The 27,202-nt window shown below is 46.0% G+C and overlaps 2 protein-coding genes across 3 annotated transcripts in view; one reads left to right on the forward strand and one right to left on the reverse strand.

Annotated features, from left to right (window-relative positions):
* Positions 1-4,461: 4,461 nt before the first annotated feature.
* Positions 4,462-24,389, reverse strand: LOC119649145 (ras-interacting protein RIP3). 2 transcript variants are annotated; one of them, XM_038051156.1, is made up of 4 exons: positions 24,039-24,389; positions 7,412-7,536; positions 7,003-7,342; positions 4,462-6,928 (listed from the first exon to the last, which is right to left on the reverse strand). In XM_038051156.1, exons 2-4 carry the CDS (start codon positions 7,511-7,513, stop codon positions 5,856-5,858), a joined length of 1,515 nt encoding a protein of 504 aa, XP_037907084.1. In that variant the 5' UTR covers positions 7,514-7,536; positions 24,039-24,389; the 3' UTR covers positions 4,462-5,855. The 2 variants fall into 2 exon arrangements, with proteins under 2 accessions (XP_037907084.1, XP_037907085.1); XM_038051157.1 differs by lacking the exon at positions 24,039-24,389 and adding an exon at positions 14,230-14,504.
* LOC119649144 (protein O-mannosyltransferase 1) overlaps positions 23,601-27,202 on the forward strand; it is a 36,085-nt gene continuing 32,483 nt past the window's right edge. Inside the window, exon 1 of the mRNA XM_038051155.1 lies at positions 23,601-23,999. The gene's annotated coding sequence lies outside the window, so the exon portion shown is untranslated. The remainder of the gene's footprint in view (positions 24,000-27,202) is intronic.

Here is a 27,202-nt window from a genome sequence, read left to right on the forward strand (position 1 = left end):
ATTTTTCTGCATAATGCCGAAGACAGCAGCAGAAAATTCATATTTACTTCTGGAAGGAAGAATACTCTTCCGGGACTCCATCGCAGTGTGGACAATTAGGTGGATATCCTACCTATCCGAGTCAGTCGAGGGCTACTCCGTTTCAATTCCACCTGGATCTCCTACTGAAGAATGTGCATCAATTCGGCATGGATCCGTGACATACGTTAAAGATGTGTTTGCGTTATATGCAGAGATCACGCAGCCTTATTAGGCTGGTCTAGCCACACCTCCAGGGATGTTAGGTCATCCACCGTTATCGCGGACCATTTTCACGCAATTTTCGGTTTTGACGTTGGAGTCTCCTACCCTGCGGCTCCCTGTTTAGTTCAAAGGTGATTGCTTGGTGATCGGTTTACATAAAGTTCTCGATTTACTTAGCACATTACACCCCGGCGCATGGACGACAACTGACAGAAATTTTATATAATTGAACTAGATCCCCCCCCCTTCCAATAGATATGTACAGCGTCTTCGTTACCCAATACTATATGTAACTAGGCATTTGGGATCCCTAATGCACTCCTTGGCAATATATACAATCTCTTCCGCTGGTGCATGCCTTCTTCTTTAATAAAGTCTCTATTGGATTTTTTCAGCTCAAACACGAGATCCCTTTTCTGGGTCCTTCGGTTTGGCTTTTTCCTCTTAGGCGTCTGCTGATTTCCTAGAAACCTGAATCTTTTCTCGCATCCTTTAGTTTGCTGGAAGGTTGATGGCCATACAATTTGGTGTCATTTGGGTCGGCTCTGAAACCTGGGACTTCAAGTTTCGGTTTCCCTTAGGAACTGAGCACTCAGTGCTTTGTTAGGCCCATTGTGCTATCCTTGGCGATCATCCTATTCGATGGCTTCTCGCCTATGGTGTTCACAGGCTTTCACGAATCTGATAACATTCTCCAGAGACAAAGAATGCGCAGACTTTTCGTTGAAGGAAATCTTACCAAGGTTTGTGGTCTGAGGAGGATAAGCACCTGCATACGAAGTGCACGGCCGTCTCTTCCTCTCACATTGGCTGCATATAGCCAAGACTACCCGTTCAATTTTTCATGTCCTACTTTTCAAGGGACAACACAAATATCACGTTATTAGGCTCGGGTTCCTCCGCAAAGATTTTCGTTTGCCGGCAAAAGTTCAAATATCTCCATCTGGCGGCGTGAATCCTTACATTTCACCCTTCAGGGTAGAATTGACAGTGGATGGCCGGATGCCAAAAGCTGGTTCTGGCCCCAACATCGTGGGTCCAGAATCTTGTAGAGACAGTCTGTCGGTTTTATCATCCATGTTTGAGTGCCCTGGCACCCAGATCAGGAATGTTTCATTCAGTTGATCCAGTTTCAGCAGCACCTGATGACAACTCCACACTAACTGGCTTAATATGTCGTCGCTGTTTAGCGCTGATAATGCCGCCCGACAGTCGGAAAAGATTCGAATGGTGCGATCCCTCCATTTTTTGTCGCAAACATTCTTCTGCTGCCAACGAAAAAGCATATATCTTCGTCTGAAATATAGTCGTAATTTTTCGGAGAGTTTGGGCCAGCTCCATAAATTGATTTCCGGAGAACGGCCCTGCGTCCGATCCGTTATCCATGACTGACCCGTCGGTGAAGATTATTAGGTCTGTAATCCCAAAAGACTGGGGGCCGATTAGCGGTCATTCTTCTCTTTTGGTGATTACGATGGAGTATGTCTCTTCAAAGTCAATTCTGGAATCCATGTGATCTGCGAGCATCAGAGCAACCTGGTGTTTTCCAAGGAATTTACAGATGGACCCATGACCATATGATTAGCCGCCTTTCATGCGCCAATGGTATCAAGCATATAAGCGTCGTTATCAGCGTTCCAATTTTGGATCGTTTCGAGTGCCACGGTCGGCGTAGTACTCATGCTCTAGTAATACTTAGGCAACCGAGCCTATAAATCAACAACTTCCTGCGGTTAGCAAAGTACAGTCTTGGTCGCCAAACGATGCGTGCAAACATCAAAGTGGGTTTTATTATGGATGAATCCGTATTGGCGAAAGTCCCCAGGTCTTACCTCTCGCAGTTCTATAGCACCAGAGCGCTCTGCAGAATTTCTGGTATTGTTCCTGGATGTGGTGCTGGGGGAAATGGGAATGGGGTGAAATGCACTCCTAAATATTTGACTGTTTATACCTAACGACCCTAGTGAGCGTAACTAGTCCAGTCTTCCTAGCGTTCGAATTGACTCCATTACGGAAGCACCAACTGTGGATTACATGTAGTGTTGCATTCACTTTTGGCATATTGGTTAGCTCTGATGAATATTCAACTGGAAGCTTCCCCCACGTCATAAGGGAAATAAGCACAACACTACAGAATGTCTGTCTGTCTGTCAGTCCGTCAAACGCATTTTTCTGGGAGCCGGTTATAGCGATTAACGCCAAATTTGGCGGAAAGGTGGGAACTATGAACGCTCACCCATATAGTGAATTACACTATTCTACGTCGACTTTAACGGGGGGTCACCACGCTTCTTTAGAAATTGAAATTCAAGACTGTGAGTATCAATATCACCTGGTATCACCTCCTAGGTACCAATGGGGCAAATGCACACTCAAATGTCTTTATATAAGAAATACACAAAACCTTTCATACCTGAAGCGTCCAGCTTCCGGTTTCCCAACTTGTTTATGGTCAATTTGATCGGTGTGATGTCGCCATCATATAGGTCCTGAACCAAAATAGCTTGGAGGTCTATTGAAATCACCATTCAAAAGCTGGGTCTATCAATTCTATCGACACCCAACAAGTCATAAGGTGTATACATGACTTGCAGATATTTATCCGACGATTGATAAGTACAGTTGCCGCTTTTCGCTGCAAATTTATCTGAAAGATGGCTCCCCATCTACGGTTCAGTTGAAGATGCCGTGGGCTGGACGTTTCCTTCGATGGCTTCAGGAGCCGACACTTGTAATGTGAGGATCCCAAGTCCGTAGAGCGGGTAGCCCGTTTGTTCCCAAATGTTCTTAATATCCCGTTCAGGAACACCGATAGTAAGTAAAGCTTCCGGTCTTTCGGCTCCTCCCCCTGCTTTGTTGCCTAATAGCATCCAGGTGCAGGTGTTGAGATTAATCTGGATGCAAATTATTCCAGACCCTCAGCACCAATACACTCCTCTTCTGGAAGCCAGAGCAGTTTTTAAACGATCGTAGCCCGGAAACCCTCTTCAGGGTCAGTGATGCACCCTCCCACACACCATTGAAGGAGGAGCAGCACTGTCTGAGCCACTCGTTTGTGCTTTCGTCGGCAAAGTTTATACGTAACATTTTACGGTATACACCTACCGACTCAAAGCGTAGTGTAATCCCTTAGGAGGATGCAGTCCTTACAGCTAGGAGGAGTTTGGTCCAAAACTGCTCACACTACTCTGTATCGTAACTGAAAGTAAGGTGTTATCATATAAGACTGCTTCTATTGTCTTGGTTGCAAATGAAGACTTGGTCAATGCTGGCCAACCCTTCTTTGCAGCCATTTAAGTGGAAAAGTTAGGATCGTCAGAAGATCGCTGCCACTTTGGTTTGACCTTAACAAAAACATTGGCAGAACCCGGGGGTTGTGTTTTGCCCGCAAGCGATTTGCCCGGAGACAGTTTGCCCGAAGATGATTTGACCGGAGGCGGTTTGACGAAGGCTTTTTGCCCGAAGGCATTTTTTTGCTCGGGGGCTGTTTGTTGGCCGAAGACAAATGCTTACCCATAGGAAAGGCTTTAGCTTCAGCAGGTGGCACCGATTGAAGCTTGCTCGGCTCGTCCGTTAAGGACTAAGTTCCAATAGGGTTGGTTCCCACTTGAATAAGTGGAGGATCTAAGTCTAGACTCAGATTCGCCATCGAAGAGTTCAGGGTTGCCTCTTCGCTCAGGGTTGAATCGTCATAATCGAATTGCTGTTGTTTTCCTTTGTATTTCATATTTGTTTTACCGGGGAAAATAAGCCGAACTCGGCAGAGCTTCTTTTTGCTAAGACAAGCCTAGTTGAAACAAGGGGTGGCCTGGCACCCAGAGTTCACCGTTCACGACCACATCTTAAACCCTGTGACCATTCGGCCCTCGGCACGGTAGTCACATCTGGACTTGGCAGTTTGATTAACACTTAGCTTCACGTGGTACCTGGATGATCCTCCTTACTGAGTTCCCACATCACGACAAGGTACGTAATCAACGAGGGAGACCATCTTTGGTGGCAATCTAAAAATTGGAAAGCTCTACTGAAAGGTTAATTTGTTCGTTCTGGAGTACCCCCTGATTTGTTCCTGTTAAACACACACCCATTTGCAGGCCATCATTCTTTGCCTCCGTTATTATTCTAGGCTCCATTCAGGTATACGCCGTGTTTAACACCCAGTACTGTACGCGCCCTAGTACTTAATTGAGTAAATAGAAAAAAAATCAAAAATTCTGTACAGTATTTTTATTCTAAATTATTTTGAAAAATATTTATCCTTTCTACATAAAATCCATTCCATTTGGACTATTATTTTTCCATAGCCAAAAGAATGTACATTATTTTTTATAATATTATATTTTATCCTAAATATTTTACAGAATATCATCATAAAAGTTATAAATTTATTTTCAATTTTATCTTAAATATTCAAATCAATTTACAACTCTACATTTTATACTTTTTTTATCTTTTTTTCTACTCACTAAGTTCCTTTTGAATTATTATTATCAAAATTTGTATTTATAGAGTCGTCACTCTTTCTGCTTGGGTTTTTTTTGTTTTGTTATGAACAGATTCCATTATTCAGACTTTGTGCTTTTATTTGCTTCTCTCGTTCCAATAAAAAAATTGCATATCTTCGTTTCATTCAAATTTTATCTTTTCGGTAGAAAATTATTTATCACAAATTATTATTATTATTTCTTTGAAAAGAATATTTTTTTTGTTTTTAGAACTACGTGATGTTGCATTTTTTTGTTTTTTTTTGAGTTACTAATTTTAAATATATCAATTTTTCTGTACAAAAATAAGCAGAGAAAGCTTTGATTTATGCTTACATAATATAAGAAATTTTTATTGATTGCTACTCGGTTTCTGTTGCTATTTTTATGATTATTCATTTGTTTTTACAAATTTGCAAAAGTACAATTGCCGCCGGAACTTACACAAAAATTTACAATAGCTCCTCCTTCGACATGGAACAAGTATTACACGTAATCATCGATTACCGAAAGTGGCATTCCTTCATTCAAATCATGGTTCCTTTCTCCCCCCCCCCCCCCTTCTTCTGTTACAATCACATAATTATCCAGTCCTCAATTCCAAAATATGGGATATACAAAAATATTGCACCAAAAGCCTTATCTTCCTTAAAAAAATTTATAAAACTTTGCAGGCCTTAATTCTGAGTCGTAAAGCTCTAAATCCAAAACTTCAATTCTAGTTTGTTCAAAAAAATCCAAGTTTATCAGTTTAGATACATTTTTTGCACAAATATTGCATTCTTATTGCACTTCAAACAGCGAAAAAGATATTAAACTAAAACAGGACCTCCCATCAGCTGTAGAACCTTCATCAAATAATCAAATGGTCCTGAATGTAGACTTCAGACCTGTATCACATTCAAAATTCACTACTCTACTGATGAAAGTTTTGGCAATACAAAGAGAAAGTATAAAAGATACAAAAACGCCAGGACCAAATCTCTACCGCCACTCCACATACCTATGTCACTTAATATGCCGCGAATTCCACCAGTTTCTCGCAACAAGCCACCCCTCCCCTCCATATTACCTACCCTCGAAAAGCCTTTCTTACGTGCAAGGATCTGGTTATCTCAGAATTAACACTCAGGTCAGCATTTGACCTTGTTGTTGTTGTTGGTGCTGTTGCTGGCCATTTTGTTGGCCGTGGTGCTGCTGCAGTTGATGCAGTTGATGTTGCTGCTGTTGAACTTGTTGTTGTTGTTGAACCTGCTGCTGTTGTTGCATTTGTTGTTGTTGCTGTTGTTGCTGAGCCTGTTGTTGTTGTTGCTGCTGTTGCTGTTGGTTCTGCTGTTGCGTTTGCTGAGGCAATATTGTGACCGTAGTTTGGTTCTGCAGACTCAGCTCAGCTTTCACCCGCCTCGCTATATGCGATCTGGTGTGTTTTCTCAGATGATCCTTACGATAGAATCCTTTACCGCACTCATTGCAAATGTGTCGTTTTTCACCTGAATGGATGACAAAATGCAAGCTAAGCTGCTCCTTCCGCTTGAAAGCCTTCAGACAAACTGAGCAAATGAACGGTCGTTCAGGATTGTGAGACTGTTTATGACGAGTCAAGTGGTCCTTTCTTTTCAGAGCTGCATTGCAAATATCGCAGATAAAGCGGCGTTCCAAATTGTGCCCGACCAAATGTAGCTCCAGAAGTCCTTGTTCCGGGTAGGCAACTTGACATTCAGGGCAGCAATACAAGGGACTACCATCTAGAGCCGTGGTCAACCGGATTTCACCGGGTCGAGGCTTTGGTTTCCTCTCCTTCGGAGGCTTTTTCCGCTTCTTCTTTTTTGTTGTGGTAGTTGTTGTTGTCTGAGTTACACCTGAGGAAACTGTTGTAGGAACACAATTTGTTTGTTGTTGCTGCTGCTGAGCCTGGCCGTTCTGCTGTGGTTGCTGTTGTTGATGTTGCTGCTGTTGTTGTTGGTGTTGTAAGGTATTCGGTTGGTGTTGTGCCAGGGTGATAGTGCCACCTAATGTGTTAATTCCTATTTGCGCCTGAGATATATCAATAGTTTGTTGTGTGGCTTCCTTCTTTATGTTTTCCGCTGAATACTTCAAGAAATGGTGTAATGAGAGCGGTAGTGTGCTGGCGGGAAGGTGCGACAAATAATCAGCAACTGCGGATCCTGGTGTTAAGGTCTGCCAACTTGAATTCTGTAGGACTGAAAAACAAAAGGATATTCAAAGTAATACATCAATGACTCTAAGCCCCACCCATAGGATCCAGATCACTCACCTCTCTTAGTGTCAACAGTCTGCTGCTGTAGTATCGCATTGCACAAATCCTGCTGGGAAATTTCCTGTTGTTGAGTTTGTATCGGTGCTGTTGAGGTTGTTGTTGCTATTGTACTTTGTGGATAGGAAATAGCTGTTGCAATCAAGCGTTTATCATCGGACGGTTGACTATAAGGAATCGTCGTATATTGCTGTTGGCCTGTTACAATGTGTCCGTTGTATTTAGTTTCAACTGTATTATCATCCGGACGAAATTTTGCCGGTATCGTGGTAGTTGTCGTTAAGGGTTGATTAAAGTGTGTCATGTTTACAGTTGAATTTTGATAGCGATTGGTATCTTGCTACAATGGATAAGGCGATAAGGGTCAATTGATAGTTAATTGTCGGTTATGGGTCGATTGGATACTCACTTGAACTGTAGTTGCAGCGGAAACTAAAGTTCCGGTAGTGGTAAATTGGTGTATACCAGGTATCGTAGCTGGGAATGGTCCACCGAAAGGTGTGAAGTTCATAATGAAAATATATTTGGCAACATCTGGAATGATCGAAAAGGACAAATAAATGGAAATTAATGAACTGGATATCGACTAGAATCTACTTCTAAAATGGGTCCTTCAAAATTCACATAGTGAAAGATTTGGTAGAGAGATAACCGCCGACATCGGGGGTTTCCTAGGGAACAAGGGCCAATAAGAATATCGGCTAACGGAAGCTAGTGAAAAGGCGAAAATTACCCGGAGTTTTTCCGCCTCAAAAGCCAGTACCAGAAGGTCATTCATATTTTGAACAAAATAGCGAAGAATGAAAATGACCTTGCTAAATACTGGGGGATTGACGAAGAATATACCAGCGAAAGCTAGGGAAACAAGCAGAAGGTGAAACCTATCGCCTTTAATTGTAGTCAGTCTGAGGATGAGGTCGAATAACAAAACAAGAGGATCACAGTGTTCATGGGCTCGGGCGCCAAGTAACCTCTGCAAAGAGTGGGACAGGAAAGGCTGGTTGACGAAGAATGCGAAGCGAAACCTTTCAGCAACGTGGCCAAAATTCAATTATAGGTGACGCAAACACATGTTAATTCTATTAGTTGCAAACTAGCACCGGAGGGGTGGCGCCGCATTGAGAAGTGCTATTAAGAGTCATGAACGCAAAAGTAAAAGTGTTCCGCCCCGCGAACACAGACTACAACCCGTTTCCAGTCGGTAGCGTCAACAAGCTTTTGGGGTATATGAAGATCGACGGGACCTGACGATCTTATGGAAGCAAATTATACTGAGGATAATGCGGATAGATGAGTAGGGTTTCAAGAACTACGTGGCCAGACCTGCAACATAGTCCTGTGAACTCTGACGAGTTTCGAACCACCTGAAGGTCCGAGGTCACCCCTGGATAGGGTTTTGCAATGGGCCCACAATCCGTCCATATAAGAAGCCTGGAAGATTTACCTTGTATTAGACTGATAAACAACGATGACCAAGCAAACACGGACTATTCTTTCGAATCCTTGAATGTACGCTCCCGAAACAAACCAGTCAAGCCCTTCTTCAACAGGTCGCGATTTACAAATTGAGCATGATTGCAGTCCAGGAAACAAATTGGGCTAGTAGCGAAATAAACGACACGAATTGGTACAAAAATTTTTAAAAGTGGCAAACCCTCGGGTCACAAGGAATTTGAACCTGCAATGGGTACCAACGCGCAATGGATACCAACAACAGGGGGGCGCTATTCATTAAGTCAATATAATTGTTAGCGTACGACATCAACATCATGTCTCGAAAACTAACCAACGCAAAAGAACTTCTGCATAATCTTGACACTACTGCAAAAGAAGTTGGACTACGCATCAATGAGGTCAAAACGAAAAAATGATGCAATCAAGAAGTACGATGCCAGCTCATTGGAGAGAGGATCTCAATATCAAATTCGTAGACAGCTTGATATACTCGGGTAGCACCCTACCAAAGGACGCCAGTGAGACTGACGAGGTCAAGCGACGGATATCATCATCATCATCAACGGCGCAACAACCGGTATCCGGTCTAGGCCTGCCTTAATAAGGAACTCCAGACATCCCGGTTTTGCGCCGAGGTCCACCAATTCGATATCCCTAACAGCTGTCTGGCGTCCTGGCCTACGTCATCGCTCCATCTTAGGCAGGGTCTGCCTCGTCTTCTTTTTCTACCATAGATATTGCCCTTATAGACTTTCCGGGTGGGATCATCTTCTAGGCTACGGAATCGTCCATCCTCATGTAGGGGGCCAAAAATTCTTCAGAGGATTCTTCTCTCGAACGCGGCCAAGAGTTCGCAATTTTTCTTGCTAAGAACCCAAGTTTCCGAGGAATACATGAGGACTGGCAAGATCATAGTCTTGTACAGTAAGAGCTTTGACCCTATGGTGAGACGTTTCGAGCGGAACAGTCTAAGCGGAACAGTGTAAGCTGAAGTAGGCTCTGTTGGCTGACAACAACCGTGCGCGGATTTCATCATCGGTTGTGATTTTCGACCCTAGATAGGAGAAATTGTCAACGGTCTCAAAGTTGTATTCTCCTATCATTATTCTTCTTCGTGTTTATGTTTGACCAGTGCGGTTTGATGTTGTTGGTTGATTCGTCTTCGGTGCTGACGTTGCCACCATATATTTTGTCTTGCCTTCATTGATGTGCAGCCCAAGATCTCGCCTCAATGGCTGCCTGCTCGATCTGGATGAAGGCAGTTTGTACGTCTCGGGCGGTTCTCCCCATGATGTCGATATCGTCAGCATAGGCCAGTAGTTGGGTGGACTTGAAGAGGATCGTACCTCTTGCATTCACCTCAGCATCACGGATCTCTTTCTCGAGGGCCAGGTTAAAGAGGACGCATGATAGCGCATCCCCTTGTCGTAGACCGTTGTTGATGTCGAATGGTCTTGAGAGTGATCCTGCTGCTTTTATCTGGCCTCGCACATTGGTCAGGGTCAGCCTAGTCAGTCTTATTAATTTCGTCGGGATACCGAATTCCCTCATGGCCGTGTACAGTTTTACCCTGGCCATGCTATCATAGGCGGCTTTAAAGTCGATGAACAGATGGTGCAACTGTTGTCCATATTCCAACAGTTTTTCCATCGCCTGCCGCAGAGAGAAAATCTGATCTGTTGCTGATTTGCCTGGAGTGAAGCCTCTTTGGTATGGGCCAATGATGTTCTGGGCGTATGGGGCTATCCGGCCTAGCAAGATAGTGGAGAATATCTTATAGATGGTACTCAGCAACCTGATACCTCTATAATTGCTGCACTGTGTGATATCTCCCTTTTATGTATGAGACAGATAACGCTTCGTTGCCAATCGTCAGGCATTGATTCGCTGTCCCATACCTTGAGCACAAGTTGATGAACCACTTGGTGTAACTGGTCGCCTCCATATTTAACCAATTCGGCTGTAATTCCATCGGCTCCTGGCGACTTATGATTTTTTAGCCGATGAATTGCACGGACTGTTTCTACTAAACTTGGTGGTGGCAGTATTTGTCCGTCGTCTTCAGTTGGCGGGACCTCCAACTCGCCGATGTTCTGGTTGTTCAGTAGCCCATCAAAGTACTCAACCCATCGCTCTAATATGCCCATTCTGTCGGAAATCAGATTTCCCTCTTTGTCTCGGCAGGATGAGCATCGAGGTGTATAAGGCTTCATCCTGCTGACTTGTTGGTAAAACTTCCGCACCTGGTGCGGTTGCTCCCTGTACTTTTCTAGTTCACAGACTTGTTGGTTCTCCCAGGCTTCCTTTTTCCGTCTGTGAAGTCGCTTCTCCGCTCGACGGAGTTCGTGATAAGTCTCTGCTTGTGCCCGCGTTCTTTGAGAATGCAACATTACTCGGTATGCGGCATTCTTCCGTTCGGTCAACACGTGGTCAATTTGGTTGAAAGTGGTCCCGTCTGGAGAGGCCCACGTATGTTTGTGGACCGCTTTCCGCGGAAACCAGGTATTTCCAACAACCATTTCGTGTGACCCTGCTAATTGAATAGTCCGCAGTCCGTTATCATTTGTTTTTTCGTGTAAGCTGTTGGAGCCAACGTATCGCCTGAATACGGGCTTCTTCTCTACTTGGCTGCTAAAATCCCCAAGTATGATTTTGATATCATATCTGGGACAGGCTTCGAGGGTTCGTTCTACTGCATCGTAGATGGTATCCTTCTCCGATTCTGCAGTCTCCTCTGTAGGGGCGTGAACGTTTATGAGGCTTATATTTCTAAACTTGCCTCGCAAGCGCAGAGTGCATAGCCGTTCGCTTATGTTTTCAAAGCCGATAACAGCAGGTTTCATTTTTTGGCTGACTAAGAAACCTACTCCGAGCACATGGTTTACTGGATGACCGCTATAATATATGGTGTAGTGGCTCTTCTCCAGGAAACCGGTCCCTGTCCATTGCGTCTCTTGCAACGCTGTTATATCAGCCCTATATTGGGACAGGGTATCGGCTAGCTGCTTATCAGCTTCATCTCTGTACAGGGAGCGCACGTTCCATGAGAAATTGCGCAAATCGTTGTTCCTTTGCCGTTGTCGGGTCCGTCGTTTTAAAATCCGTCCTATCCGAGGCTCCTGTTGTGGCTTCGTAACTAGTTGTTTTCCGTGTAGGGTTGTCAGCCCTACCCAACCCCCAACCTGGAGGACCAGTTGAGGAGGAGAAGCAGCACGCTGATCAGTAGGAAAGGCTATGTCCAACACTGATAACCTTCGAGAAATAAGCGCCAAACCGAAGCTGAAGGATTTGAGGATAGGAGGAAGGAGGATAGGATAGGAAGGATAATGGTGGCCGTTTGGATTTTTGAAGGCGGAAACCATGTACACAGCTACTATGCTCCTTCTAGTGCAACAAACAAAAAATCCAATACAAGAATGGATGCTGGAGATCACAGCACTTAAAATAATTACCTTGGATTTGAATGCAAGGGTTAGAACGAGAATGGGTTAACTTCAACTGTCTTAGTGGACCAGCGAGTGAATTGACACTATACTTACAGTGGCCTCTAAGCTATCCTCGTCAACATTGGAGATGCTCGGGCTCGCCGATCTCAGTTAGCGGAGAATCAGCTCTCAACAGGATGTCTATTGTATATTCGGATCAAGAGTCGAAGGAATCCATGGCTATGACAGGAGTTCCTCAAGGTGATTTTGGCCTTTTTTCTATAGTGTTGAATGTACACTGGACAGCTGGAGATCACAATGTTTTCTCAAATTCGGCGACTGAGTACTTCTGAGTTTCTAGGAGCATTTAGATTGTGCCCAGCGGCAAGAACTACCTCATATTTGGCAACGATGATCTAATATTGGGGGACCAAAACGCAGTCGCAAACCATTCGTGCTTGGAGTGTTATGATTCTGCCTGGAGCTGCATAGTATATGACAGGAACGGTGGAGCAGCTCTAACAAACCCGCAGGTTACACCGATCTCTTACATGGAGAACCCTACCAACTGATATAATCCCTTGCATGTTGGCTATTCTTTCTGGAGTTGCATGGCATATGGAACAACTCTAAGAAACCGACAGGATATACCGATCCCTTACATAGAGAAACCTGCCAGCTGATACAATCCCTTGTAGGGCATGTTGACTATACATAGATACTTCACCGTTTGGCGAGTCTTCCAGCTATCCTGAATGCATCACAATATCCGAAGAACCGGAAAAGGAGCTTCTTGGATAAGAGAGCTGTTGGTAATGAATGCTGACATACGACGCCTTAAAAAAATTAAGTAGAATTCATCATTTGTGCCATCTCCAGTGATACAAAAGGATGATTTGGTTCATTGATGAAGCCGAGGACCTTTTCAGGTTTCAGTAATGGAATAGTCCTTTCAAGGTTGCGAAATGATACTCTCGTACGAAGCTAGTGACGCGCTAAGCCTTCGGTCCAGATTTTTTTTTAACTCTCAGACACTGCAGGTTCATCTTAACTTCTTCACGGGCCCTCTTAAGCAGACAATTTTGGATAAGGATACAGGATAATTGTATCATGAGAATCAACCTTAATAGAAGACAAATGGTGGAGTATATAATGTTTTCCACATATGTACTATGAACGAGCGATACCATGACCGTCCGGTTGTGGATAAAATCCGGCTCAATAGGTTACGGTGGGCGGGTCACTTAATCCGTATGGATGAGGATGATCCCACCCGGAAAGTCTATAAGGGCAATATCTATGGTAGAAAAAGAAGACGAGGCAGACCCTGCCTAAGATGGAGCGATGGCGTGGGCCAGGACGCCAGACAGCTTTTAGAGATATCGAATTGGTGGACCTCGGCCCAAAACCGGGATGTCTGGAGTTCCTTATTAAGGCAGGCCTAGACCGGACACCGATGACAATGATGATGTACTATGAATGAATTAGGGCGGTTGAATCAATTCTCAGCCTCATCAATAGGGAATTCTGTTTTGGAGGCTACTTCAGGATTCACCAAAGTTCGGGTCGTATATACTCCATAATCCATGAACCAATTTCAATCCAAAATTGGAAATAGTCCATGCGTTCCCATCACCTGGACACCCCCAGCAATAGCTGTTAACATCAATGTGCAGACAAAAATTTGCACTATATGCTCCAGGATTCTGGAAAACAAGTTACCTTGACTGAGTCAATCTCCTCCCAAGAGCCAGCACCAGCTGGAAATTGCAATGCAATGAACCAGATAAAGTTCTCCTCCTGATATACGCTTTTCACTTGATGTGTTCCATTCAAGCATAAAACAATGAACATAGAACTTAATACCTCATCTTGTATACAGGATCGGGTTTACGAGAATACTTAAACAATTAATAGGTCCAGGATTAATCCTTGGCCCTATTTTAAATGAATTTATGCAAGCCATTCACCTTTAGGAAATGGAAGCACAGTTTTCCTTCTTTTAGGTATCCTAGAAAGAAATTCAAAAGTTGTTGTGCTCCTCCGTCAATGTCATTATCCTTTCGGCTCTTCCACGAGGTTCTCACCGAACATGCGCACGTGCTTTCTCCGGAAAAAAATCCTTAGACATATTCATAAAAGGAGTAATGTTGGAATGCAGGATTACAATTAAATAAAACACAGCTGACAGGCACAAGGATTCAAAAATGTTGGAAAGTATCAGTAAGACGTGATAAAGGCGGAAGTATCCTGAATGTAGTTGGGGGGGGGGGGGCTATTATGTTGTATATAGTTCAGCAATGCTCTACGATTCCAGAAACCATTAACATTCAAAACAACACATCACCTTTAATTTATTGTTGCCGCTTGAACTTGATCCTTTTCTTCTCACGGAATCAAATAACACAATAAACAACGATAGTAGCGTATTCCACTAAATTTACGCCACCCAGCTATCGAACTGAACAACTATTTTCACTTTTCCTTTCTTAGGACGCGGTGGTGCGACACAAGTATGCAGAAGAGAAGGACTATACAAAACTACAGAGAATTGTTGGCGACTGAATTGGAATGGCCCCGGTAGAATATCGTTGACTGGAGTTACCTCCCAGAATACATCCTCACAACACGAATCCTTCGGTGGTACTAAGTTTGAGGGGTGCAAAAGAAGAACCTGCAGCTTCGTCTTGCCCTACAACAATATCGGATTGAAGGAAGAGGTCGGTTAGAGTACGATGTGAGAGACAGGCGAAAAGATTCCAAAAGGACTCTTCTAGGATCTGGGGTTCGGATCCGTTGAACCGGAGTCCTGAGAAAATGTCTAAGGGTTTTTGCATTTGAAAGTTTAGTTTGGGGAACTCTAGACTTGAGAAGGGTTTGGAGGAAAGTTCTTTGCGGAAATTTATGAACCTGTGTGAGTTTGGTTCGGAGGGATCTGGTGAGTACAATTGTCCTTTGCAAGGAACAGTAAAATCAAAAAGTATCGCAGCATAATGAATGTTTATTTATTACATATTGTCCTCAGAAGGAGGAGCAAGTAAATGGCATATTTTGCGCTTAAAGCTAGAGAGGGACATAGAGTCAAAGGACCCAAGCTGTAGGGCATTGTAGAACCAGCAAAACCTCGGGATCGGAGAGTGAAAGTAAATCTTGAGCTCGGCGAAGGGTACATTCAAAATGTCCGCATTACGTGTGTTATGAGACGAGGCGATACGGAGAGTAATATCCGAGTTGGCGGAGCAGTCCATCAGACCATTGCAGAGTTTGAAAAGAGTACACATATCAAGGAAGATACGGCGTTGCTGTAGGGAGGGGAAATTGAGGGTGCGGAGTCGTGACGGATAATCAACCCGTGGAAGGTTCTTTTTGTAAAAGAGGGTCCGGGTGAATTTGCGTTGTACAGCTTCAAGAGCGCGGCCGTCACAGATGCGGTAGGGGGACCAGACTACACAGCAATATTCAAGGATGTTTTTGACAAGGGAATTGAAGAGTGTTAAGGAGGGCTGGATTGAGGTAAAGTCGGAGGAGGAACGTAAGATAAAACCAGACATTTTGGAAGCTCTATTAATAATGTCAACGAAGTGGGAGTTGAAACGAAGTCTATCGTCGAATATTACACCCAGGTCTTTGAAGGAGATCAGTAGTGAAAGGGGTTGACCACTGAGAGAATAGGAAAAGGATGATGGGGAGGGTTTCAGGGAATAGCGCATCCAGTGGCATTTGTTGACATTCAGTGTTAGCTTGTTGACCGAACACCAACGGGCTAAATTATCAAGGTTGGATTATAAGAGAGCACAGTCCAATGGAGACGAAACAGAGGCAAACAATTTAAGGTCGTCTGCGTAAAGCAAATACGGACAGGTGAAGATGGAGGCGAGATCATTGATAAAAAACAGGAAGAGTAGGGGGCCAAGTGTAGAGCCTTTGGGAACACCAGAGGAAGGAGAGAAGGAACCAGATGAGTGACCATGAAAAGAAACTTTGCAGGAACGGTATGAGAGATAGGAGGAAAGCCAAGAGATGACTGAGGGAGAGAAGTCTAATGAAGAAAGTTTAGAGAGGAGAATGTTATGGTCAACGGTGTCAAAGGCTTTGGAGAAATCAGTATAAACAGCATGTACCTCCTGTCGTGAATTCAAGCGTTTAGCAACAAAGTTGGTAAAGACCAGAAGATTTAAAGCCGTTGATCTATGTTTCACGAAACCATGCTGCTATTTGACAATGAGGTGACCGAAGTGCGCGGTCAACCAGTCGTTGATGTATCTTTCTAGGATTTTCGAGCAAGAGGAGAGAAGGGAAATGGGGCGGTAGTTCACAGCAAGGGAAGGGTCTCCGCTCTTGAGGATAGGAATGATAAGGGCCTCTTTCCAGAGACGGGGAAAGTAGCATTCGTCTAGACTTTTGTTGTAGATTATACACAGGGGGCGGGGAAATGTGTTTTCTACAGTTAAGGAGGAAGAGATTAGGAAGCCCATCGGGGCCAGGTCCGACATTGGGGTCAAGGTTACCAATGAGGAACTCAACCAAGGAAGGCGTAAGGAGAGGAATGGCTAGTGATTCGGAGGAGTCTGTGGTTATGAAAGGTGTAGAGGGTGAAGGGCTCGAGGGAGAAAATACTGAAGAGAAGTAGGTGCAGAGAAGGTCGCAGGATTGTTGTGGGGAGTTGGCAGTGGAGTCAGCGAAACTGATAGAAGTAGGGACAGATTGAGTTGGGTTACAAGAGTTGCGAGCGTGATACCAAAAGGGTTTTAAGTTACCGCGGGCAAGGGCGGCTTCGACGCTCAATAGGTACCTTTTACGCGCTTTTCTGACCATTGACTTCACAGTAGAGCGTATAGCCTTAAAGTGAGCAAGGTCGGCGTCATTTTTAGAAGCCCGAAACTTCTTCCTCAGTGTATGTTTCAAGCGAATGTTAATATGAAGTTCCGTTGTGAACCAAGTTGGGTACAAACGTAGGCAGGGAGGGGAAGAAGGGACATAACAGGAGAGGAGATCAGAGAGGATATTGTAGAAGTTGTTAAGAGCTTGATCACACGATGAATTACTTATGTACCCAGCTAAAGCTAAGTTCAGACCGTCAAAATTTTTTTTTTTTTTTTTTTTTTTTGGGGTAGGGTAGGTGAATGCATTTACGCACACAGTGTTGGACTCCCGATTCGGTACGTTGTCGGACTACCAACTAAACACCTCCCCATTGTCAGAGAGCTAGCCTGGAACCGTTTGTCACATTACTTCGGGCCAGCCCCCGAACTCTCCCGCCTTGCGGAGCCTTCAAATCAGGGAATTCCTTTCACCAACGGGAGGGGAGAGGAGGAAGGGAACTGTCAGTTCAAGGAACCCCCTGCCATCCGGCTCCTCCACCGGTCGAGTTCTATCTTCTTAGCAACGAGAAGGGCCCGAACGTAATGAGCAACACGGTTCCAGCTGTCAGCAGTCCTCAGCATCTCTTCCACAATGTTGTCTGGAGAGAGATCCCCTGTGTTTAAATAGAGCTGCTGACGAACCCCATCCCACCTTCCACAAGAAAAAAAACTCCATTGCAAAACACACAATCCGGAGAACGCGCCTTTCCAATCTTGTGCAGATAAGACTGAAAATTTCCATGCCCACTTAAAAATTGGGTAAGGAAATAGTCAGTCTCACCATGCTTCCGATTCAGCCACGCACCTAAGTTGCCGATGAGCCGCGCAGTCCATCTGCCTCTAGTTTCATTTTGCCAAGAGAGCTGCCACTCGTCTAGAGTGTGTTGCCGTTCTTCGCGAGCAACCATCTCCCTTGGCTCATTTCCCTTGCGCTTGTATATGGCCTGACGCTCCCCAGCAAGAAGAGCAACGGGGATAACTCCCGCGATCACCATCACGGCCGGTTCAGAGACTGTGCGGTACGCAGACGCCACCCGTAAAGCTCCCCGTCTCTATACTTGCGCGAGGCGTCTACGATATACCTCCTTGTTAACAGCGCCAGCCCATACTTCTGCGCCGTAGAGCAGGGCAGACTGCGTTGAGCACATCAGGAGACGTGGCCTACTAGACGTAGGACCCCCAATGTTTGCCATTAGCCTACTTAACGCCGAAATTCCAGCCGCAGCCTTGTTCGCTGCTGCTTGGATTTGCTCAGAAAAGCTCATCTTTGAGTCAAGAGTCAACACGAGGTACTTTACCGCTGATTTTGACTCGATGATCCACTCGCGGACGATATGGGACGCAGGGTCGGAATTCTCTTCTTAGTCAGGATGACTACTTCGGTTTTTTCCAGTGCAAGGTTAAAACCATGAGTAGTCATCCATCCGCTTACCCGTCGCATCAATATGCCGAGTCTGCTTTGCGCCTGTTCGACAGTGCGTCCAGCAACAAGCGCTGCGACATCATCTGCGTAGCCGACCAGGCGCGACTCTTCTGGCATGTCGAGTTTAAGCAGACTGTCATAGGTAGCGTTCCAGAGGTCCGGCCCTAGGATGGATCCCTGTGCTACCCCCGATGTGACCCCCATCCACCTTTGACCCTCTAATGTTTCATAGAGCAGGGAGCGGTTCCTCAGATAGTCCCTCAAAATCCGTAAGAGATAGTTCGGCACGTTGAAGGTATTCTCTAGTGTGCCTAGAATGTCTTTCCATCTTACGGAATTGAAGGCGTTTCTGACGTCAAGCGTTACGAGGAGCACCACCCGTCGAGTTCGGCGGCTATGTGCCTCTGCTCGTCGAACGGCGTCCACGACCTGCATGACAGCATCAATTGTCGATCTCCCTGCCCTAAAACCAAACTGCCGGGGAGATAAATCTCCGGCAGCGCATATCGCTTCAGCGAGTCTACTTCTGATGAGCTTTTCGAGCACTTTCCCACCAGTATCAAGCATACATAGTGGGCGGTATGAAGACGGCAGTTCGGGATCGCCTTTCCCTTTAGGGATCAGCGCAAGCCTCGCAATTTTCCAACGAGCAGGGAAAATGCCCTCTTTCAGGCAAGCGTTGAATGCGCCGAGCAGTAGGTCTGGCCGGTGTTGGAATATCAGTTTGTACACCTCTGCTGGAATACCATCGGGTCCTGGCGCCTTCTTGTTTTTCATAGAGAGGACTGCCTGTTCCAACTCTTTTACAGAGAAAAGTGGACAGTCCTCTGCGCTTTCCGCGCCGACGTCACCATCCCATACGGGGTGTGCAGGGAAGAGTGCCCTCACAATGCAGTCCATCTGCTCGGCCTTAAGTGAACAGGGTTTCCGCAGAGCCCCGATTTTTCGGGTTACAAGTTTGTAACCGAGTCCCCACGGATCCCCATTCACCTCGTCGATCAGGTCTTGCCAGCAGCGAGCTTTGCTCTTGTTTATTGCGCTGCGGAGTCTCCTTTTGACTGATTTGTACTCCATCATTGTGGTACATGCCTCCTCCCGGTCGCCTAGACGTTGTGTTAAGCGGCGGAGCCTGTGACATTCCTTCCGGAGCTCTGCGATTTCCACTGTCCACCAATACATGGAAGGTTTGCCGCGCCTCGATGTCTTCCTGGGCATGGAGGCTCCGCAGACCGTCGTTATCAGGTTCATAACTGAATTTACGACAGTGTCAGCAGCGGCGCCACCGCCCCCAGGAGTACTCTTCAGCGTGGCCCCACCTGTTCCCAGAGTTTCGACAAACTTCCCGGTGTTCACTTTCGCGACGTTCCATACACAGAAAGATCGCTGGGGTGGCGTACACCGAGAGTTTGTGTCCACCACTTCGAAAGCAATGTATTGGTGGTCACTTGCCGAAAAATCTTCCAGAACTCGCCACCCGTCCACCAGCGACACCAGTGATTCCGATGCGAAGGTTACGACTGGAATGCTTCCTTCGCAGCCCGGGCGCCGGAACGTTGGGGTGGATCCGGTGTTTAGAACTACCAGTCCTGTTCTCGCCACCATTTCCAAAATTCGTTTCCCTCTGGAATCTGTGTGAGGCATGCCCCATTCAAGTGCCCTAGCATTGAAGTCACCCCCGACCAGGATCCGCCCATCCGTGCTTAAGATAGCGTCCTTCAAAGCCTCAAGCCTCCGACGGAAGTCCGGCATCGTCTCATTCGGCGTAAGATAGACACTAAAAAACGTTATCCCTGAACACCGAATCCAGACAAAGCCGTCCCCTCGGCCTTGGGCAAGAACCCCCAGGAGGGTGCCGTCCCGAACCCAGATGGCAGCGGTACCTGATATGTCTGGGTGCCATGAAACTGGGCCCTTGTTTCGGTACTGCTCACTGATGAGTACTAAATCAGCTTTGGTCTCCTCAGCGAACTGCGCTAGCAACTCGTGAGCGGTTGCACTCCGGTGCATATTGATTTGTAGGATGCGAATCATGTTGACCGTATCCTAGCTCTTTCCAGTTCTGCTCTGAAAGCTGGACACCGCCCCGATCCCGCAGTGTGCGCAATGCTCTCATCAGTCGCGCCACGGTCCCTGCATAGGACGCAGCTTTCCTTTTCATTGCAGCTGTTCGCTTTATGGCCATCCTGACCGCATTTACGGCATGTTGCCCTTCTGTCAGGTCCCCGACAGTTTGCAGATGTGTGCCCATAGTCCAAACATCTGTAACATTTGGTTGGGGCGGCCCGAATTCGTATCCTACACACTACCCAACCAATTCTTATTTTCCCGCTGTTTAGAAGCTTCCTCGCGTATTGCTCGGCAACTTCCACCACAGCGAGTTTTTGGCCTCGGGAGTTTGCGGGGGTGATACCAATCCGGACATTGGTTACCTCCGGCCATTCGCATTTGATGGCGTCTTCTACCTCGTTCTTTTCCGTGAGACAGTCAAGGTCTCGGATTTCTAAAGCACGCGTGGGTTCCAGGCTAGAAACCAAAGCTTTTTCTCCTAGAAGCCCCTTGACTGCTTCACAGAACGTGACTTTATTTATAGTCTTCGGGCCTAGTTCGACTAGGACTCCACCACCCTTCATTGTACGTATGGAAGACACCTCCGCTCCGTTGTCTTCGGGTTTGATTTTGTAACGGATTTCGCTGAGGACTTCCGCAAAAGTCTTGCCTTCCGTCGGCTTAATAAGCAAAGCTGGCGGTCTAGCCCTCCTTCGTCTCCCCACCTTTTCTTTTGGTACCGTCCTTCGTGTCCGCCTTAGTTTTAGGCAGAGGTTTTTCTGATGGCGCGACGTGTTGTTGTCTTTTGATCCTCTTCGCCTTCTTCTTTTCAGCCCTGGAGAGTACCTGAGTGAAGTCTCCTTCAGATGTCCCTTCCTCCTTTCGTTTTTTACCAAGTTCGCTCTGCAATGGGCTGTCAGCGATCCGTTTGGTGCTCGTGGTGTTGTCCTCGGGAAGCGCGGTTGTTTCTGCTTCCTGCGGATTTTGTCTTACTTTCCATGTTCGCCTATAGTATGAAATCCTGTCCAGGAGCTCTTCCAGTTCCATTAGCCCGTTTTTCACCCCCTTACCGACGTTTTTCTGAAGGAACGTCGAGAATCGCATGTGCTTCACAACTGCCGTGCATTTTTTAATAAGTCTTTCCTCTTCCGCTTGTGCCAGAGTAATCGACAGTCCTCCCACTCGGCTTATATTCGAAACCATTTTATTAGTTTCGGCAGTTTCCACTGTGCCTCTTTCCCCAATTACAGCACTGTGCTGTATGGTCTGGGTTCCCCCTATCTGTGTTGCAGGTGCTGCATCACTTTCCGAGCCTTTCTCTCCGTCTGCGCGTCCCGATGTCTCGTCGGGTATTTCAGCCCTTGTTGCGTCCTTCGCTGGGCGCTGGGGCGAACGGCGCATTTTCGTGCTGCGAATAAACGCAGTCAGCTCACTCTCCATTTCCACTATCTCCTCGTTTTGTTCGTTTTTTTTCTCCATTTGAGTTGTTTACCAGCGCATCGTGTGCAAGGGAGCGGGCCGCAATAGTCAGGAACGGGTATACCCTCGGGGACACAGCCCCTACCCCAGTTCCCTGAGGCCTGACCTACGCTTAGCTGATCCCGGAATTCACGGACGGATCAGCGCTCACTCGGGGCAACGCGGTCTACTAACACCGGTTCAATGCACACTACCCGACCTGGGTCCCGAAGGGGCTGGCTCCTGATACACGCCACAACTACCACCTTGGCAGAGCTAGGCCCACATCACCCCATCGACGTCGACAGGGAGTTGTCAACGGCTCCGGGGACTCCCAGTGTGTCCCAGCGTGTATTGACTTCATAGTAGATCGTATAGCTTTAAAGTGAGCAAGGTCGGCGTCATTTTTAGAAGCCCGAAACTTCTTCCTCAGTGTATGTTTCAAGCGAATGTTAATATGAAGTTCCGTTGTGAACCAAGTTGAGTACGAACGTAGGCAGGGAGGAGAAGAAGAGACATAACAGGAGAGGAGATCAGAGAGGATATTGTAGAAGTTGTTAAGAGCTTGATCACATGATGAATTACTTAATATATGTACCCAGTTGAAAGACGCTAAAGCTGAGTTCAGACCGTCAAAATTGGCTTTGCGGAAGTTGAACTTAGTGGGTTTACGCTTGGTTTTGGGTTTTGAACGAGGGAGCTCCGCTTCAAATTCAACCGCGGGATGGTGAGCGCCGGTTTTTACATACAGGGATGTGCCAGGAAATAAGGAGAGGTGGCGCACGGGGAAGTTGGAAAGGAAGAGATCGAGAGTGCGGCCCAAGGAGTTTTTGGTGGTATTGAAATTCAGGGCAGTGCAAGTATACATAAAGGAAGAAAGTGGGAGAGAAGAATGGGAGAGGTTGTTGGAAGGAATTGGAAGACTAGGATGATTAGACCAGTTGAGCATGGGGAGGTTGAAATCTCCACAAAGGAAGAAAGGGAGGGAAGGGAATCTGACGGAAAGGAGTTCAGACAAACTGTCAAACAATTCTTCATACAGGTGAGAAGGGCTAGCACAGGGGACATATACACGAGAAACAATGAACCGGAGGAAGTTGGGCAGGGAGACACGAAGAGCAACACAATCAAAAGGAAAGCCAGAGGAGGAGAAGACGAGTTTAGCGGGGAGTGAATCTTTTATAGCAATTAGGACTCCACCGCCAGTGGACTTACGAGAAGCATCCCGGTCCCTGTCACAACGGAAAGTGGAGTACCCTTCGAGGAGCTCGGAGTATAATATGGCATCGTCTAGCCAGGTTTCGGAGATACAGATGTTGATTCACGTTAGCGCTCTGTAATAATAACGAGAACAATTAGAGATTCCATTCACAAATTTCAGACCCTTCATATCGTGGAGCACCTGGATTATTATCAATCCTTAATCAAATTCCTGTAAATTCCTGCTCAACTCAACTCAACATCCGAAAACTTCCTGAGTTCAATGTACTCCCAGCTCATCCTTTCTTTGAAACTTCTCACAATCAAACGAACACAACCGAAACCGGGTGCACTTTGCCTGAATACAGTTCCTTGCTCACCACCACCCCAAAATGCCACATTCCCTCACATTTCAAGTCTTCACCAAACCACACCACGTATCCCATAGATGTCTGAAGTGGTCGCCATCACCGTCAACGATTGAACAATGACAAGTGGCGTTGGGTGATGCCACAATATCCCTTCGTAAGAATGAGATTTTCCAAAGGATCATAATACACCGGATACGATTGCAACCAGCGATGGTGGATTTTTCTTTCGAAAACATTGACACCCACTTCATTTGAAAGTATCAACCAGGACCGAGAACACCTCACCCGGCATTCGTGAAGTATGAAAAGAAAGGCACACTTCTCCGAAACAGGAAGCGTACAGAGAAGCACGGGATTCCCGATGCGACCAGAGGAATATATCGGGTGTATTCACCGCCCGGTCTGGTGAAAACACCCGGCATATTCCTGAGTGAAATCCTCCATTTTACGGGCCATTCTCGTTGTCGACAACGCTTTCGCCATTGCTGTCGCCTACGCCTTCTGCAGAGTCCTGGCAGGTTTCTGAAGTTCATGGATATCGTTCGAAAGTTAGTTCACGGCGAGATAACATCAGCTCGAGATAGTCGCGTTCTCGGGAAAATAAATAGACGTTGCAACCATATCTCTAGGATATCCTCGTGATTAGCAAAGTGTGTCCTTTTCACGTGGTTCAATTCAAAATAGGGAATTCCCCCGAATCTAATTGTCCCGTAGTGAACTCTTCGTGCATCGTGTGTTCATATCGATTGAATTTTCAGTATGTAAAGCGTATCTGTTACAGTGAATTTCTACTTACGCAATTTAATCACAAAGAAGTTAAGATTTCTTCCTCGCCTCAAGTTGAAGTGAGGAATGGGTTAATGTCGCGCGCGATTTCACACAAAACACTTAACCTTTCTTCCCGTAATACCACACTCCGGATTTTTTCTCTATGCTGCTGACTACAAGGACACAAGTGAAAAAAAATTATAATAAAAAATTACGGCCGTGCAACTCCTTGTGTAAGGATTTTATTCCACCCTCTCGTCCGTATAGTGTCCCAACGAAATTATCCTTGCCTGTGTGGTAGTGAATAATGTGGTGACCTCAAACCAAGCACACGACTCCACTCCACTGTCGAAATTCCCGAAAGGAACTGTGGGACGCTGATGCAATGGAATCGGGCGTAAGGTGGAATGGTTAAACGATTAAGTTAAGTGGTGGAAGGGATGAATTCGGTATGAGAATGGCATAATCAGGACTATGTCCGCTTTTCGTGCAGGCTTCTTGCATTTGCTACAACCGGCAAATACCAGCGCACTGGATGTATCCTTAAGGAGGGTGGATGGGTGGCAGGATGGTTGCTACCTACCCGTACTCTCTGCGCATTCTGCCATTGCGCCTTGTTGGGTGTAATGGTTTTTGATGGGAAGGGAGGAAACGGAGAATGACGTCAATGCAGCCGAACAGCGTCCTTTTCAGTGAGGGATGGCACAAAGTTTCTTTATTTGGTGACATAAGGAATTAAAATAGGAATTCTACTTTTATTGCTGCACAAGAGTGGCAGATACCCAGCTCAAGTAACTGTGACATGACCTTCGAGGAGTTGGAATATGAGTTCCGTCGGAAATACTGCTTTATTTTTTCAAATGCCCTCAGAGACGACTTCAACGTCATTGAGTTGTCAGAACCAATTGGCATATAGTCCCTAACTTTCAGAACTGTACGATCCCGACTCCACTCTCCTGTCGCTCGCAAGCCTACCAAGTTCAACCTTCGTAAAGCGAACTTCGAAGGTCTGAACTCAGCCCTGGCGTCAATCAACTGGGTCCTCTTGCTCTCTCCATTTACATGCGACCAAGCACTCAACACTTTCTATACCATTTTATCTGATCTTCTTCCTTGTTACGTTCCCTCCTCTCCTAAGTGCTTACGCTCTTACCCCGTCTGGTTCACCACTGAAATTCACAAAAAACTACGTCAAAAACAGACTGCGAGAAAGAAGTTCCTGTCTTCTAGAAACGTTGCTGACTTAGTTTTTTTCAAATCCCTTCGTTCCTCGGTCAAATCCTTAATACGTCCAGCGTGGAAGACTCACTAAAGCGCGGAAGTCTGAAACCTTTCTGGTCCCACATTCGTAACTCCCGCTGCCCTGCCCAGTTATCCCCTCCGTCCATTAAATTCTCTGGCTTCTCAGCTAACTCCCCCCAACTATCTTGTGTGATTTACTCTGCCGCTACTTATTGTCAGTCTATGTTCCTCCACCTTCCTCCGAATCCCTCCCGATAGTAGATGTAACCTGCCCCGCATCGCCTACCATTCCCCTTCTTACTCCTATCCTTGTCGAATACCTCATTGGCGAACTTGATGCCAAGGTCGGACCTGGCTACGATGGTCTTCCAAACCTCTTTTTGCTTAAAACTGGTAAGTCCATCTCCCTTCCCCTATATCTTATTTTCAACAGAAGCCTTGAAGAGAATCATTTTCCCAGCTTGTGGAAAGAGGCTCTCATTATCTCCATTCACAAAAGTGGCGATCGTTCGCTTGCCGAGCATTACCGTCCCATTTCCCTCCTCTCCTCCTGTTCCAAAATCCTGGAAAGATATGTCAGCGACTGGTTGTCCGCCCACTTTGGCCAACACATAGTGAAAGAACAACATGGCTTCGTTAAACGTAGGTCCACTGCCTCCAACCTGCTTGACTTTACCAACTTTGTCGCCAAATGTCTAAATTCACGGCAAGAAGTGCATACCATTTACACTGACTTCGCGAAAGCCTTCGACACTGTAAATCACAAGATACTTCTATCCAAACTCCCGTCCTTAAACGTTCCCATACCACTTGTTTTATGACTTGCCTCTTACCTTTCCGACCGATCCTACCGCGTCTCTTTTGACGGCTGTACTTCCCGCTCCTTTTACCCCTCTTCTGGCGTCCCACAGGGGTCTATTCTGGGTCCTTTGCTACTTTTATTCTTTATTAACGACCTTCCTCCCCTCCTTACTTGTCCCTGTTTGCTCTATGCAGACGACCTTAAGCTGTTTTCCGCTATATCGTCGCCTATGGACTGTGTTTTCTCTCAGAATAACCTGGACACTCTGGTTCGTAGGTGCTGGACTAATGGTTTAGCGTTAAACGTCAGAAAGTGTCACTCTATGTGCTACTCCCTAAAATCCTCACCCACTTCTTTCTCCTGCTCGCTTGACGGACATTCCTTATCCTGCTTAAATTCCACTCAAGACCTCGGAGTCACTTTTGACAATAAGCTTCGCTTTGACACCCATTGCCTCGATGTCATCAATCAAGCAGCAAAATTGTCAGGCTTTATTCTTCGCTCCTCCTCTGATTTTGACTCCATCCAACCCTCCTTAGCTCCCTTCAGTTCCCTCGTAAGGAATACCCTCGAATATTGCTCCGTGATCTGGTCACCCTCCCGTAACTGTGATTATCTTGCCCTTGAAAATGTGCAACGTAAATTCACCCGTTCCCTCTTCTTTAAGAAAAGCTTCCCCCGTGTGGATTATCCCTCCCGCCTCCGCTTTCTAAACCTTCCCTTCCTACAACAGCGTAGATCCTATCTGGATCTATGCACATTATTTAAACTTTCCTCGAGCCTGATGGACTGCTCCCCCGCTGACGAGACCACCTGCCGTCCTGTGTCTTATAACACACGAAACGCAGATATTTTCGCGGAGCTCGAAGTCTATTTTCATTCCCCGATTCCCAGGCTTTGTCGAAATTATAATGCAAAACAGCTTGGTCCTTTTAACTTCCCTACTTTAAGTAGTTTTAAGCGTAGGATAAGTTTTTTGCTTTCTCCTCCTCCTCCTGAGGACAATAATTAATTGGAATTCTCTCTGTTTGTTGTCCGTTAATTAAATAAATAAATAATTTGTACAATATATCGGCAAGGGTGAGGATACCTTTATTATTATTCTGTTAATGGAGAACGTTTATCGGGGCTTCATGACACTCCGCACA

The sequence above is a fragment of the Hermetia illucens genome, chromosome 2 (assembly GCF_905115235.1).
Source record: "Hermetia illucens chromosome 2, iHerIll2.2.curated.20191125, whole genome shotgun sequence".
Lineage (NCBI taxonomy): Eukaryota > Metazoa > Arthropoda > Insecta > Diptera > Stratiomyidae > Hermetia > Hermetia illucens.

Excerpts from the sequence above, each read along its gene's own strand:
- LOC119649145 (XM_038051156.1), bottom strand. The coding sequence starts at position 7,513 with ATGAACTTCACACCTTTCGGTGGACCATTCCCAGCTACGATACCTGGT. Across the intron at positions 7,343-7,411 it reads CCGCTGCAACTACAGTTCAA|CAAGATACCAATCGCTATCA; the intron begins GTGAGTATCCAA and ends TATCCATTGTAG. Across the intron at positions 6,929-7,002 it reads GACTGTTGACACTAAGAGAG|TCCTACAGAATTCAAGTTGG; the intron begins GTGAGTGATCTG and ends TTTGTTTTTCAG.